We start from the raw sequence: 14,770 nt of genomic DNA, 5'->3' as shown, positions 1-14,770 counted from the left end.
AAATGCAGAATTATGCAAATAGCTCTGCGACGCGTTCTTCATGTATTTATATATTTGCAATACGGTAATAATTCTTTCTTTAACGTTTATTCAAAACTATTTTCGGTCTTGGAGTCTATCTTTTTGTATTCTCGTAATTTTTTTGTGCAACGATAGCGACATTTATATTGTCCTCGCACCTTTTTGCAACGCGTCTTACTTGATTAACATCCCACTTAATCAATGTTTGATTCAATTTAATTAACTAACGCCAACAGTGATGTTTAGCTTTACGATGTGGTAAAACAGTAATTAGTAAATAATTATCGCAAAGCTATAGGCGAAAGTTTAACGCAGCAATGACAAATAACAGCGTTATTGTAGGATTAAAGAGAAAATATAACCCAAATTTCCCCAAATATTGTTGGCATTCGGCCTAATTATGTGATTATCGACGCACGAGCATGACATGTAAAGGTAATAAAAGTTTATTGGATACCTCATCACAGCGCCCCAGGGTCTAGAGTTAATGAACAACGAACACGCAGCAAATATTTATCAGAGGACCTCTTTTCTTGGACGAAAAAGATTTAATCGAAAGACTTTAATTGAGTCGCGAGATCTTACATATAATAATCTTTATCATTCTGTAATTAAAATCGGCCCGCCATAAAGTGTCCGGATAATGGAAAAGATTTCGTTGCGCATGCTGAGGAACTGATACTTAACAACAATATGTTTTTCTTTCAGAAAGAACTGCACTAGCTGCAAGTGTCCCCGCGAGGCCCACGATGTCTGCCACGAAGAATGGGTGTCCGTCAGATCCCGATTGGGACTTAAAGGCGACGAATCGAACGGGCCCATCGGCGTGGACCCGAGAGAAAGAGGCCTCGCTTGGGCACCACCTGGACTTCCATCGCACAAGGTCAGCTTTTTTCCTTGTTCTTTATATTTTTGTATATTTTGTAAAAACGAATATTAAAAGTATAATTTATAGAAATTATGTACGAGTTATATGTACATGTAGATGAAGAAATATCAACAGATCGCTATGTATAGAAAGTAAAGAATATTTCATTATCCGTGTCTGTGTATTAAATATTGTAGAAAATATTATAAATCGCGCCTCTCTTCTCTCTCTCCCTTTTTTGCCATTAAATTATAAATAATTTTTACAACATTCTTTGAAGGTTCTTCGATTTCAATTCCGTTCAACGTTCTCAGCACAAAACATTTATCTTATTTTTTAATAAAACATTATTATTTTTCATTTTCTAATTTAACACAATTTTATCTATCGCAATTCTAATCTTTGGATGTCACGAAACGCGTCTATCACCGTTCACGTATACAGACAGAACTCGCAGTGCTCGCACAGCTGACAAAGGTGGTTTCCCTAAACGGCCGTTTGCGGTTTATATCGCGAAGCGAATGGGATAATAACGGGTGGTTGTGGGCGGAGGAAAGGTAGGAGCGAAGCGTGCATAGCGAAATAGACGTGCGAGACGTTTGACGGCCGACGAGAATCTTGGCCTGCCGCCAACCTTCAATATTTTTCGAAAAATCCCGGCGCGAAGCTTTACGGCTCAGAACTGGTCTTTATCACCGCCGGTGTGCTTTATTACGGACGCTCCTTATTTTTTTACGAGCCCGGGCCACTTTCGGCCGATTGGCACTGTGATGCATTTACGATATGTTTTCGATGCTCGTAATATTTGCGATCGTTTGCACATCTTGCTGAAAGCAATATTATGAAAAAAAATCGTGATTTTTATACAGAAGCTGAAATAAGCGATGTTCTTTGGAAGCTTATATTCTGTAGTTATTTTAAAGAAAAATCACATTACTTGTTTGTATATATTTGCAACCTAAATTTTATTAGCATTCACAAGTAAAGATACGATTACAGCTTATATATGTAATTAAAACTGACAAATTATTTTTTGCAGGTGGAAGAATATTTCTCAATGCTACCGGAGATCGCTGTACCAAGACTCGGCACGCCCGGCGAACGGCACAGAGATCGTCAATTAGTGATCCAGTTGCCTAAACAGGATTTAGCAAGGGCTTACTGTCGCCACTTGGATCCCAAACATGCCAGCAGCGCTGACGATTTCATGGCCGCCAGGAATGAGATCGCCCTGGACATCGGTAGTGTGCAGGAAGTTCCCGAGAGAGATCTCGTGAGTAGAGTTTTCAGTTTTCACCACCACGCATAAAAAAAATTCTGAAAATTAATTTATAAAACCAATTCTAAATTTTATATCACATAGAAATTAATTGTTATATGATATAAAATTTTTAATACAAGAATTTCTCATAAAAATTATACAACGCAAAATGAGATCTTTCCGTAAAATGATTGGGTAATGAAACTTTGACATAAGAAATCAATATTGAGAGTAACAAACGCAAATCCGCGTCAACAGCAAAGTTTCTAATATGCAGGCTTTTGTCTTCCAGGAGTGCGGCGTGTGCGAATCGTCCCTGAAATACGGCAGCCTCGCTGTGTCAGCCAGCAAACTTTTTCTCCTCTATCACCCGACATGCTTCAGATGCACGGATTGCAAAGAGCTCCTGGTCGATCTCGCTTATTGCGTGCACGACGACATGCTTTTCTGTGAGAGGCATTATGCGGAACAACTTAAACCGAGATGTGCAGCATGTGACGAGGTGAGTATCCACATTTATATACGCACGGAAAAAGAGAGCCGTTTATATTTTACATGAAATAATACGGCGACCATTGCCGAATTCAGGTTGATTGTTTCGCAAATTGTTACCGCGTAAAAAAATGGTGGTACTTTGTCTAGCTATATAATGTGAAACGTTATAATTTGATGATCTTTATATCTTTATATTTATTTGCAAATTCCTTTGAATTAAAAAAATTGGTATCATATATGTAAAAATATATATTGCATTATAATTTTAGTCAGTGAAAGAATTACAGAAAATATGAATTACACAAACATATCAAAATATGATAAAACTAAGAATTCGAAAAAGAGATATGTCAATTATTTCTGTATGGCAAATATCTTGATTTGATGTTTGATGATTTTTATGGTTTACATGATATGTTTCCATATAAATTCAAATAGATAATTTTAAAATCACTAGTAAAAGTATCATGTTCAAGTAAAAATCAAATAAAAATCTCAAATAAAAACCGAGTTCAATTGAGTTTTGTAACATACTAGAATCAAGATGTTTCAAAATTATTTCAATAACAGTTGCATAAATAAATCCATGGTTGATGTAAAAATAATCAGAGACATTGGGATGGATAAAACATTATTTTAAAAAAATATCCGTTGTTTATGAAACAAAACAATAGTAGATAATATTTATTAAGAACAGAATTATCGTTGGGCGTTAACGAAGGAAAGCCGCCGCAGTAGTCGAGGTAGGTAATTGTCAGACCTCAGTGGTTAACGAGTTTATCCTCAGCCATCTGCCTTACCGGCAACGGTACGTATCTACTTAATGCAACTGCAACCGTGAAACTGGCATTGGCGATCGTACGAATGCCCGTAAAATGCTCGATAAAAGCGAAATTGTATAAAACGCTAAACAATAAGAAATGTAAATATATGAAGGATAAAAAAAATGAAAAAGGTCATAATCACTGTATTTCAGGGTTTACAATTTAAGACCGAGAGACTGCACAGAATCGATTATGCGCAATCCGATCGTATCTGTACTCGAATGCGCTCTTTCCCGGGATGTCGACGGAGTCGTCCAATCCATTTAAGGCATTCTCGCGACGCCGGTAAGGCTATACCTCGTATACCGTACATCATTTCGCCAGACGTTTATTACGCCGATGGCATTGCTTTTGCATTAAGAAAACCTGAAATCTCAAGTGACCCAAATATAAGCGCTGTCGTCAAGGTAGACGTTCAAGTCATACGTCCCGGCAATTTGGTTTTCAATGAACGCATCTTTTCTTTAAGCTTTAACTGGTTTTTCACAGAGACGCGCATCTTCTTTTCCATTACAATATTACATACATACATTTGCGAGGTATAGCTGATCGGCATGTGTTTGAATTTTGCAATACATACAATTGCAATTCAATCTTTTAGCGTGAGCCTTTCAATTATCTGCGCTTTCTAATACGTTACAACACACATGTAATTCCGTTTGTCGTCTTTGTTTGCACGTTGCGAAATACTACGTAAACTGGCAATGTAACAATATAAAAGGGACTTTAGCCCTCTCTTAAAATATCTAAAGAATAATATTAAATGTCGCGCGATTGCATGCCGTTGTTTCGCTTGTTGCGTAGAAACTGGGCCACTTTCGGCTTTATTTAGATGAACGAAAATAGAGATCGAGTAAGATAGCGGAGGAACATCATAGTCGGCCGTTCGTCACTTTCGGAACTGCGCAATGCAAATTATATTGCGACAACACGAACCGCCGATTTATGCGCCAAGATTCTCAGTTTTTCATTGTGATCTGTCAAGACAGTTGGCGGATCATAACAATTTACACGAAATATTACGCCAGAGAAGTTGACAATAATATATTTTGCAATTTAGAAACGTTACAAGTTTTGAAAAACTAAATTTATCATAATAAACTTATTTACATCGATCAAAAATTATTGTGTCATTTCATAGTTTTATGCTTCAAATTCGAAGATTATTGACGCATCAATATTGAAATTCAACGGAAACAACTTCAGAACTAAAGATTTAAAAAGATCTGTTGTTAAAATAAAAATTCTTGCGGATTTTTCGGGATTTCTTACGGAATAAAATTGATATATATCAGTACTTTATTCTCAAACTTATCGAGAATTACTACGAATTTATTTCAGATTAATCGATATAGTAAAAAAAAAATTACGATATCATGTGATTCCATGTAATGTAGGCCTACATATACATAAGTCGAATTATACGTATATAACGCGAGATTCTTCGCGAGGTTGCGGAATTCACCTACGAAAAGTGTCAGCTGTTTCGTTAAGAATTATTGCCTCAGGTTGGTTTTAATCCAACTGGAAACCTCGTTGGCCGGTAATCTATTTTGATTCCTTGTCGAAGCTCCCACCCCACGATGGGATCCAGAGACTGACCCGTTCGGGTCTTTTATTAGAGCCAGTCAGAGAGTTTCAGGAAGGGAACGAAAGACGACGAAAGCGCGCTAATCAATCGACGTAATATCCTTATTGCGGTAGTAGGAGATTCGTATACTTTCTTTTTAAATCCATACAGAAAAGCGATATCTCTATTCTTTCCGTCCGATTAACAAACCAAAAAAAAGTGACCGCGTCTTTCCCTGACACGAAATCCTTCGTGACGACCACGGCCTGCGAGAAAGGTGGTTTTGGATTTCGGTAAGTGAAGTGCGCCAGCGCGTAGTCAGACACGGTTGCGCGATAATCGCTCGAGGAAAAGTGTTTACGGGTCGGCTGCCAAGATCGTCCGCAACCGCGAACGATCGGAAAGAAAAGTCGTCGCGTAAAAGTCATGGCGGGATGGTAAGGAGCCTGGTGAAATGACCCACTCGCTATATCGATTTATATCTGTATATCTGATAATAAAGTACGCAAACACTACCCCAAAAAACAAAGTACACCGCCCCCCCCTCCCCCACTCGCACCCGCGCGAACATCTCGTAAAATTACGACGCGCCTAAGGATACAAAACAATTTACACAGAGACAATTCGCGCTATACATATATTTGCAATGTCGCGACGGTGTGAATTAGAGATTGTTCCGTCTACGATAAAAATGATGTGTGATAATGGAACATACAGTGACAACCGATTGGGACTTGCAGTAAAAATTAATGTATTCTAATAACGCAACTTTAATGCAAAAGATTGTGCAATATAAAGACAACTTACATCGGTGCAATTTGCGAAAATATTTACGATATAAATCGCGCAGAATGCGGATCGTATCAATTTTTGTAGGAGTAGGTACGCGATTTTTTGGCACGGTCGTTGGAGCTTTCTGTCGAGACTTTGTGAGTGTTGTGAGCTCCGAACAAGCAAGTGGCGGGTTTTATAATGAAAGCATGGCGTAACAATGACGCAACGTGTTGTAATAGCGTCACCGTAAAATTCTGGCATATTGTCTATTTCAAGCGAGCAGCGTTTTTACGACGTGCAACTGCTGCATGAAAATTGCTATATGATATACGAATTTAGAACGGGTCTGTAAATTATAATTTTCAATATCGATAACATCACATTTTTAAAGATTTTACCATGAATTTTAGCTAGGTAATTAAGCATCAATTTATACAATATATCTTTACGTGTACTTGTAAAAAGAAATTGTTTCTGGAGACAATATTGATGTACGATAAATATTTAACAGTTTTTTATCATTTAGATATAAATAAATTTAGATCAGGCAAAATTATATACGCGATAAATTTATGCCAGAAATAATTTGAAAAGTAAAATAATTGTGAAAGACTTGTCTGAAAAATTGTTTGAATTACTTGTATATTTCATGTAAATTAATCACAACAGTGCTTCAAGACGCGAAATTACATGGACACTCGTGTTAAAGTGATTTATCGAGCAGTCACTTCTTAAATCCGCTAATTTATTATTGGCACATAAACTGAAAATGTAACAGAATTAAACAACGCATACAGTAAATATACCGCTCTACGATTTGGCCAATAGTGCAAAACGAGGTTTTGCTTTTAGATGCGATTCATTATGATTTAATGTTAGTTAAAGCTTTTAGTAGCAAAAGATCATTATTAGTTGTCCGTTCAGCTCGATGCCAACTCGCACAGCTAAAAATGTATCTCTGAATGCGCTCATTTGTGTTAAATATAGCTCATTCACTCGGTTATAGTAATGTAATCCAATTCTTTTAGAAAATTATAGTTTAATCAGTATATATCTATAATTTTGTTTTAAATACCAAAGTATTTATTTATACATATAATATTTATTAATATTTAAGCAGATAATAAACTATTAGGGTTCGAATAGCATGATATAAATGACGTCCGAAATAACTGTAGCTTCAACGTCATAATAGCATTTTGCAATTTACTGACGAATGAGACATTTAACAAAAATAATTAGAATGTCAGTGACACTCTTGTTGGTAAGAAATGCTATGCGATGGCAAGGGGTTGCGCGCCTCTCGAACGCCAGGCATTCTAGCTAGGTCTTTGCACTTGACCATTTCCTGGTTGCCAGAGGTATACATTTCATCTTGATCGGCCAGACCGAGTCTGTCACTATTGTAATTACTTCCGCGATTTTGATTAAAAATAAACAGTTTTAAAAAATATTTATACGGCAAATTATAATTTTTCAATTTGAGAATGTTTATCTTATAGTTTTAGCATGTGGTTTAGCGAGATTTGGCTAAATTGTACTTACTGCAAATAATTAATTCGCTTTATAAATGATTCCATTAAAGAATCTTGCGAATAAAATATATTTGCTTCGCGCAAGAGCTGTTTCAAATTGCTTTGCAAAAAATTGCAATATCTGATAGCGTAACAGATTGTACGCGGTCCAATAATAAATACTTCGCGACAAAAACGAGTTCGCAACAGTGCGACGCAATTTAGGTCACGCGCCACCAACGTTACATTAAAGTTAAGATAAAAGAAACGACGGAGAGCAAAGAGAACGAGATAGAGATAGTGAGAGAGAAAGAGAAGAGCGTATATTAACGGCTCTGTGAGTACGCGAAACGAGATCACGGTCGATTTGATGTAGGTGTATACCTGATGTCAAACCGAAGAGACGAGGGACTGAGGGACTCGCGCAGTCCTGAGGGAATAATCCCGTCAGCGGCGACTAGACTTCAGTTCCGCCACTTTAATCTAATTCGGTCGGCTCGGCGAACGAGTTGCGGGGCTGTTCAGATCCGGTGGCACGCTTTTCTTCGACCGTGGCCACCGCCGCCGTTCGATCATCGACCGAAATAGCATTGGCATTGTTCCGTTTCCCTCCAGGAGAACCGGCTCTCTCGGGTGCGGGCAAGGAGGTCGACTAATTTCGACCTCCACCGCACCGCCCGCCGCCACCGCAACCGCCGGCCGTCGCTGCCGCTGATAGGATATGATGTCGCGAGCACGAGTTTTCTTCTACATCTGGATTACACGCCGCGATCTCTCTCTCTCTCTCTCTCTCTCTCTCTCTCTCTCTCTCTCTTTCTCTCTCTCAAGAGTGTTTGGACGTTGCTTTTTTTTACGGTTCATCGATTAGCCATTACCTGCGAACGGCGCGCACACACGTGGGGAAGACCCGCTCCGAGTCCGTTCTTGGCTTTTACGGGCAGAGTCAAGGTCCTCCACTCACAGCGAGTCCAATTTGCTTGTCGACAAGGTGTAGTCCGATTGTATGCTCAATGCTTTAACGGCTTACCGTTCGGTACCATGACGCTATTTATAACGTCAAATTGATATTATGTTGACACCTGCTTTTTCTTATTTATTCTTCACACGTGCTGTCGCCTTTTCCTCACATATTTCTGTTGAATATCTTATTAGTGATTCGTGGAAAACTTATTACATCAATATATATTTTTCTAAATAGACTGTCAAGATGCTATAGATATAGAAATTCGGTTCAGCGACAATTCACGAAATCGCTAGTACATTTATTAATAATAAAGCAACGTGTTAAAAGTGTCATATGTGATTAGCAGAGATTATAAAATAACGTGCTAATCTGAAAAGTTAATTTCAAAACTACCGAAAAACATTTTAAAGCTTCTTAATTCGCATGTTGTCGAATCAAGAAAAGAAAACGTTTCGATATACATATTTAAGAGAGAGAGAGAGATTTAAAATAAAAATGTACACAAATTTAATTACGAATACATATAATTTACATACGCTGCGTAAGAAAATGATCTTTTATCGCATAGAGGTTAATGAGTTAAAGCGATGTATATGTTCTCTCGCCATTACGGATCTGGCTTGCCGAGCAAAACTTTTTGGATTAATCGCGATTGCGTGCCAGTGGACACTCGACGCGTCGGATAATCTGACGAGTAAATTCGCGGAGCGAGACGTCGCAAGACGCGATTTATTTTGGTTTGCATCCCGATACGCTGTCGACATACACGTTTATTTTCGGCGGCAGTCGGGGAAGTGGTCCGGCCCGGTGGATTGCGCAGCCGATGTTCCATCACCCACTCCGCGTGTCTCGCGATTCTTCATTCTCCGATTCCATTGCATGTCTCTATGAATTTTAATAGAGCGTATCGCGCCTCCGGAAAAAAAACGCCCAGTAAAATACGAATAAGAACATTAAATTGAAATTGTCGTAAGTGTTCTTAAATATTCCAATATGAAAAATTAATTAAAATAACTTGAACAAATTATCATATAGCTATTATTGAATATATTGGTGTAAGAACATTGTTTTTCTATCAAATGATTTTATAATTCTTTATCTTTTCTTCTTATTGCGAGATTTTTCATAAATCTAGTTCTTAATAGTAGTAAACGTTTTTTCGGAAAAATTCATCTGCAATTTTCTAAGTTTATCCAGAAAGAACGAACATTGGGAAAAATGTCAAAATGTGTTAACATTGGATATTTATTATCTCAGTACTTATCTTAACAGAAGTTTAAAAGAAAAGAGGTTTAAAAGAAAATGGTCTTCAACATGTGGTATCTTAAAGACTCTCGACAGCATTTATAGATAACACATATCGTGTAAAATGGCACCAAGAAATGATTGAGTCATAGGACACTTGGCACTTAACGTTGAAAAATTTATTCATTGTTAATCAAACAAAGCGGACGAGATTAAGATTAAGATTAAGATTAAACCTTGCGGCACAAGTACAAATGCATCACTCAAAGACAATGCTCGATTTTAATTATTAATTTAATTACGGGTCTTTACTCGGAAACGCCCCACTGCATGCAGCAATCTAAATCGATTGCGCAAAATTTCTGATACAAATGGATCTTATTCCTCGTACTTTACGCTGATACAATTAAATCTCTGGCACGCAATAAATCGTCATTACGATGTATCAGAATCGTTTAATATTTTCGTGTTACATTTTATTAAATAGATATTTAAATGGATCTTAGATTAAATATATTTTCTTAATATTTTAAAAAATTTTTGCTATTATTTGAAAGATTTATTTAAACATATATAGTCATAATAATTCTTAACGAATGTGTTATTTATCTGTATTGCATTACTAAAGAATCAAGAATTTGCTTTTTGTTATATCAGTGCGTACTTTTTGTTGGATCTCAAACATCTTTGTAGAATTTTAAAAAGTCCCTGTGCGTTGCATCTGCTATGTCTGCTCTGTGAGTAAAACATTTCTGATAATAGCACGAATGTAACTCGTCGATGAGACAACGCGTGCTGACCGTTTAGCACGCGTTCTCGTTGTATCTACATTTTTGTCACATTGCTATCTTGTTTGTCCACTTGCGCCGTGACTCGGACGCGATAAATCGGACGACCGCGGCCGGGGGAGGCGCTCGTCGCTTCCGCGAAATCCGACTTTCCCGGATTCCGTCGCGTTCGAGTCGTTCGCGGACGCTATCGCGACGTGCGAATATGGATCATCGAGGGTTCGATAAGGGGCTCGATCCGGGGGCCGCCGCTCCGATATCTTCTCGTTGGAGGCGCGCCAGAGCGATGTACCGCGCGCAAAACGCGCGGTATCGGGGTTCGTGAATCCTGACGTTGATCCGTACAAACCGATGAAGTAACCGAAATAAAATCTATCGAGTGACGCCAGAAGCTTACTCTGTTCTCTCGGCCGAACGCGGCCGAACGCGCGCGTGTAAACACCGCGCGCGGCATGAGATGTGCAGCCTTTAAACTTTAAACGCCGTGCGCGAGAATCATCGCGCGTGTTAGAGCGAACGTATCCGGCGAATCGAACGCAGAGCCAGTTTAGAATTGCAGCCGAACTATTCTTGACCCTGTTAATAGTCGCACGGAATTCGGTTTCCGAGTACTGTTATACCCGAGTACAGAGAAATCGTTGTTTGAACCGAATGAACTGCACTTTGCCTCCAGATATATTTTATTTGTTCTAATCTGCACGCGTTGAAAGAAAATGGAAGAAAAATCTTGCAATTAATAAAAACACGGAAGGCTTTAGTGAGATGATTATCATCGACGATATAAAACGATAACAAACGATTATCATGTCATAAAGTTTATAACTCATTATATAATTATTGTAGAGTTAATTCTCCTTATATCTCATGTTCCATTAATGTTGCAATAACATAATGGAATTTTTATCTTAATCTTATTTCACGTTAGAGAAAGGCACAGCATTGAAGAGATTAAAGTTAACCTTGACTTGGAGCGAAAACGGCTATCAGGCAATCAGATATGAATCAGTTAATTATCAGTGGCTAAGCGCCAAATTAACATCCCACGTACATCAAAACCGAAAAATTTTGTTTACCTCTCAGATCTACGCTTTTGGCAGCCACATGAGATTACCGGCGTCATCACGTGGTTGAAATATTCATCAGGTCGTTCTAACGAACGAGAGTCGCATTCGATGCGCTCGCACTAAAACATCGGCGAGTTTTCTTTTCTCTCGCGAACAAACTGCGATTATTGAACCGGCACAATCGATGGCCGACAGTTTTGGCAAGCGGCGCGGTAGCGGCGATGAGTGCTGCTGCTGCTACTGCTCTGCCTCTGCGGATCGGCATTGCTAATTGTCGTCCGCAGCCGATCGATCGCGCCGTTCATCGCATCGTGCATTAAGGACAGGTACTCGCGTTCAGGGACATTCGGGCTAACTTTAGCCTTTAGCCGGGGCCCCGCGCATCGTAACCGTCGTCTCGCGACGTCGACGTCGACGTCGACGCATCGGGACATAACGAGCCGACGGCCACCAGCCTGGTCAGCCGCTTTTGCCCGCGGAAAATAAAACAGTGCTCCGGCCGCCATCCGGCCGCATGGATAAGCCGATAATCGCGTGATCGGACATGATCCTCGCGTTCGGATAGCCGCTCATTTCTGTTTCGATACCGAAAGCGCCGAAAGGGAGAGAAAGAAAGGAAAGGGGGAGGAAAAGAAGGACGCAGACGTCACAATGCCCCTTCATCGATGAGTGGAGAACGCTTACGTTTCTCAGTGGTGGCACCAGAGTGACGCGTGGGTGGTCCGGCCCCCCTCTCAAAATCGCGTAATCGTCGTCTGTCTTCCCGGTGACGTCATTGACACCAAGAATTACTACCGTGCTTACGACAGACACCGCCGGTGCTCACGCCGCTGAGAGGCCACGAGGTTGCCTCGCGCGAAAGGTCGGAGGCCCCCCGATCCGGACGATGCTTTCAGGAAGGAACGCCAGAATACCGATGAATCTTTGGAAAGATGCGGAGAAATATCCCCGAGAATGTTATCTAAGGTGGAATTTCTCACGAATTGTATCTTTCTTTATTTGAACGTGACTGTGAGAAATCTCACGAGATCTCGAATTTGTTTCACGTCGGGGTTCTCGTTGGATATTCCCTCGGGAGGACATCGAGATAGATATCGAGCGGAGAATACTCTTCACAGGAATACTCTTGGAAATCCTGGGCTGAATCCGAAGCTGAAGACAAGTGTCTTGCGATTGGGTTTTCGTGCTCGCACGGCGTCTGCCAAAATTATCTTTCATCGATCGGAATACAGAATATTCTTGTGAGATTACAAACTGCGACTGTTCTCTCTCTCGAGAGAGAGAAGACTCGCATGTTCTCCCGATCGCGCGGTGTAGGACTTCGTACGAATTTGGAAAAAGGTAGGCGTGTACGACTCATATGATCTCCAGCGAATTGGCACTCATTCTCTCTCTTTCGTTATGTGACGTCATTCGTCAGCAATTTCCATCGGGACAGGAAGAAATTAATAAATCGCATACGACGATCTTCATCTATCAGCAGAAAGAAACTATCTGTCTTGAAAATTTTACTTTAAAAAATCGTTTCTCGCATAAAAGTCTCTTGGATTTTAATGACGTCTGTGAAGCTAATTTTAGCGACGATGCGATCATGTTTGATGAAAAGTGAAGAATTAGATCATCATTCGAAACGCTGCCAGAACATAATTATTTATAGCTGATTGAAAGTACGAGAATACTCATTTAAATTATGCAACGAGACAAATATTACCAGTAATCAATATAAAAAAAACTGCAATTTCAATAATCGATACAATTCCTTGAAAAAAAAAGTCTTATGTTAAACGTACTTGAATTTCTGCTTGCAAGACAAATTCTTCATTCGAAGATGAATCCAAATGTGAACGGTTATTCATGAGCTAACTCGGATCATTCTCAATAATTAATTCGAAGATGGGTTTATTGCTATCGGTGTTGGTCGGCTGCGTCGGCGTTCTGGAGCTGCTGGCATGCCTGCGACACGCGTCTGACGCCGTAGTGATCAGCATCGATCCACCAACACCGTGCCTCTCCTATCACGAGCCGGCTAACAATGACATTCAGAGCATTCACGATTCGCTCTGTAGCTTTAGCCATTCGATCGACGTGAGGCTACCTCGCGACGCTAGGCATAAGCTCGAAAATCTGCACGAGTACAGTCTGAGAGTGCGAAGCGAACTCCGATCGTTAGACAGGAACTTTGACGGTCGAAGCACCTTATCGGAGTGCAGCACCAGGTACTTGCTCGGTGGCTCTCGACCGGACTCGAGACTCAGCCCGGACTTCAGTTATATCATACGAGAGGACGATGAAACGTGGATCGTCCAAACCGATCGACATTACAATGTTGACAACGACGACTATGACGAGGCGAAAAAATTCCTGGAGGAAATCAATATGGAAATTAGAGAGAGCTTACAGCAAGTCGCGCGATCGCTGGCTCCGCCGGAGCCGAAGAAGTATGTCAGGATACCGACGCCGATCCCGTTTGCCCTCGATGAAGAAAAAATATCCGCCTCCTCGAGCGAGGTGGACACGTCCTTTGACAAGGACTCGGGCAACGAGGCGCCCACCACGAGATCCTTCGATGACTTCCCGATCATCAAGAGGTACAAGGACTCGCAGTCAGCTTCGTCAGTCGACGAGTCTGATCACGAGGAGAGAAGGATCGCGCGAAGACCGAGAAAGTCTGCCTCGAAATCTCCAGATTTATCGAAAAAATCGAAAATTATCGACATTTCCAAAAAAGTGAAAAAACTCTCCAACGATCTTACGAAAATCGACTCGGCTGTCCGTCCAGCTGCCGTAGAAACAGAGAAGAAGACCTTCGTCAGCCAGAAGAAACCGAGATCCGGCAAATCCTCCACTACGATCCTGAGAAAGCCTACCAGACTGAAGTCTAAGAACGCGGAAATCAGTAAATCAGCGGAGGATTTGAACACGAAAAAGTCGAAGAAAAATCGCGATTCAGAACGTCGCAAGTCTGATATATCCGTGCAGACGGTGCGCGACGCGTTGAAGGACATGTCGACGAACACGTCTCCAACCAATAGCCCGTCGTTGTCCAGATCGGAGAGTAAGAAGAGCGTCTCGGTAGAAGTACAGACCGTTCTGGAGGACATACTGTTCGATGATGATGCCTTAGAGGAGCTGGTTAGCAGCGTCATCGGATTCTCCGAGAGCAGAAAGGATTTGTGCTCTCGAGCAAACTCCGCTAGAAAGTCTTTCAAGAACAAAAGGTTTCGATCCAGCTCGAGAGATCAGTCGGATGATCAGGATAAACAAACTTACGTGACAACCAGCGCCGTCGCCTCCGTGGAACGATCGCGAAGAGATAAGACGAAGGCGTTGAAAGTGTCCAGCTTCGAAGACGCCAGCGAGGAGGACTACGAAAGAATCAGAA

At 40.6% G+C, this 14,770-nt stretch overlaps 1 protein-coding gene across 6 annotated transcripts in view; it reads left to right on the top strand.

Annotated features, from left to right (window-relative positions):
• The window catches only part of Lmpt (four and a half LIM domains protein limpet), a 113,467-nt gene that overhangs the window by 71,768 nt on the left and 26,929 nt on the right, over positions 1 to 14,770 (top strand). For all 6 annotated transcript variants that reach the window (XM_077418553.1, XM_077418550.1, XM_077418554.1 and 3 more), the window contains 3 exons: positions 730 to 904; positions 1,929 to 2,162; positions 2,443 to 2,652. In XM_077418553.1, coding sequence (XP_077274679.1) covers positions 730 to 904; positions 1,929 to 2,162; positions 2,443 to 2,652 — 619 coding nt within the window. The remainder of the gene's footprint in view (positions 1 to 729; positions 905 to 1,928; positions 2,163 to 2,442; positions 2,653 to 14,770) is intronic.

Source organism: Temnothorax americanus, unplaced genomic scaffold (genome assembly GCF_048541705.1).
Source record: "Temnothorax americanus isolate GAGA-0224 unplaced genomic scaffold, ASM4854170v1 Scaffold5, whole genome shotgun sequence".
Taxonomy (NCBI): Eukaryota; Metazoa; Arthropoda; class Insecta; order Hymenoptera; family Formicidae; genus Temnothorax; species Temnothorax americanus.
Note: the sequence above shows the minus strand (reverse complement) of the source record. Positions and strands in the feature narration are given on the sequence as shown.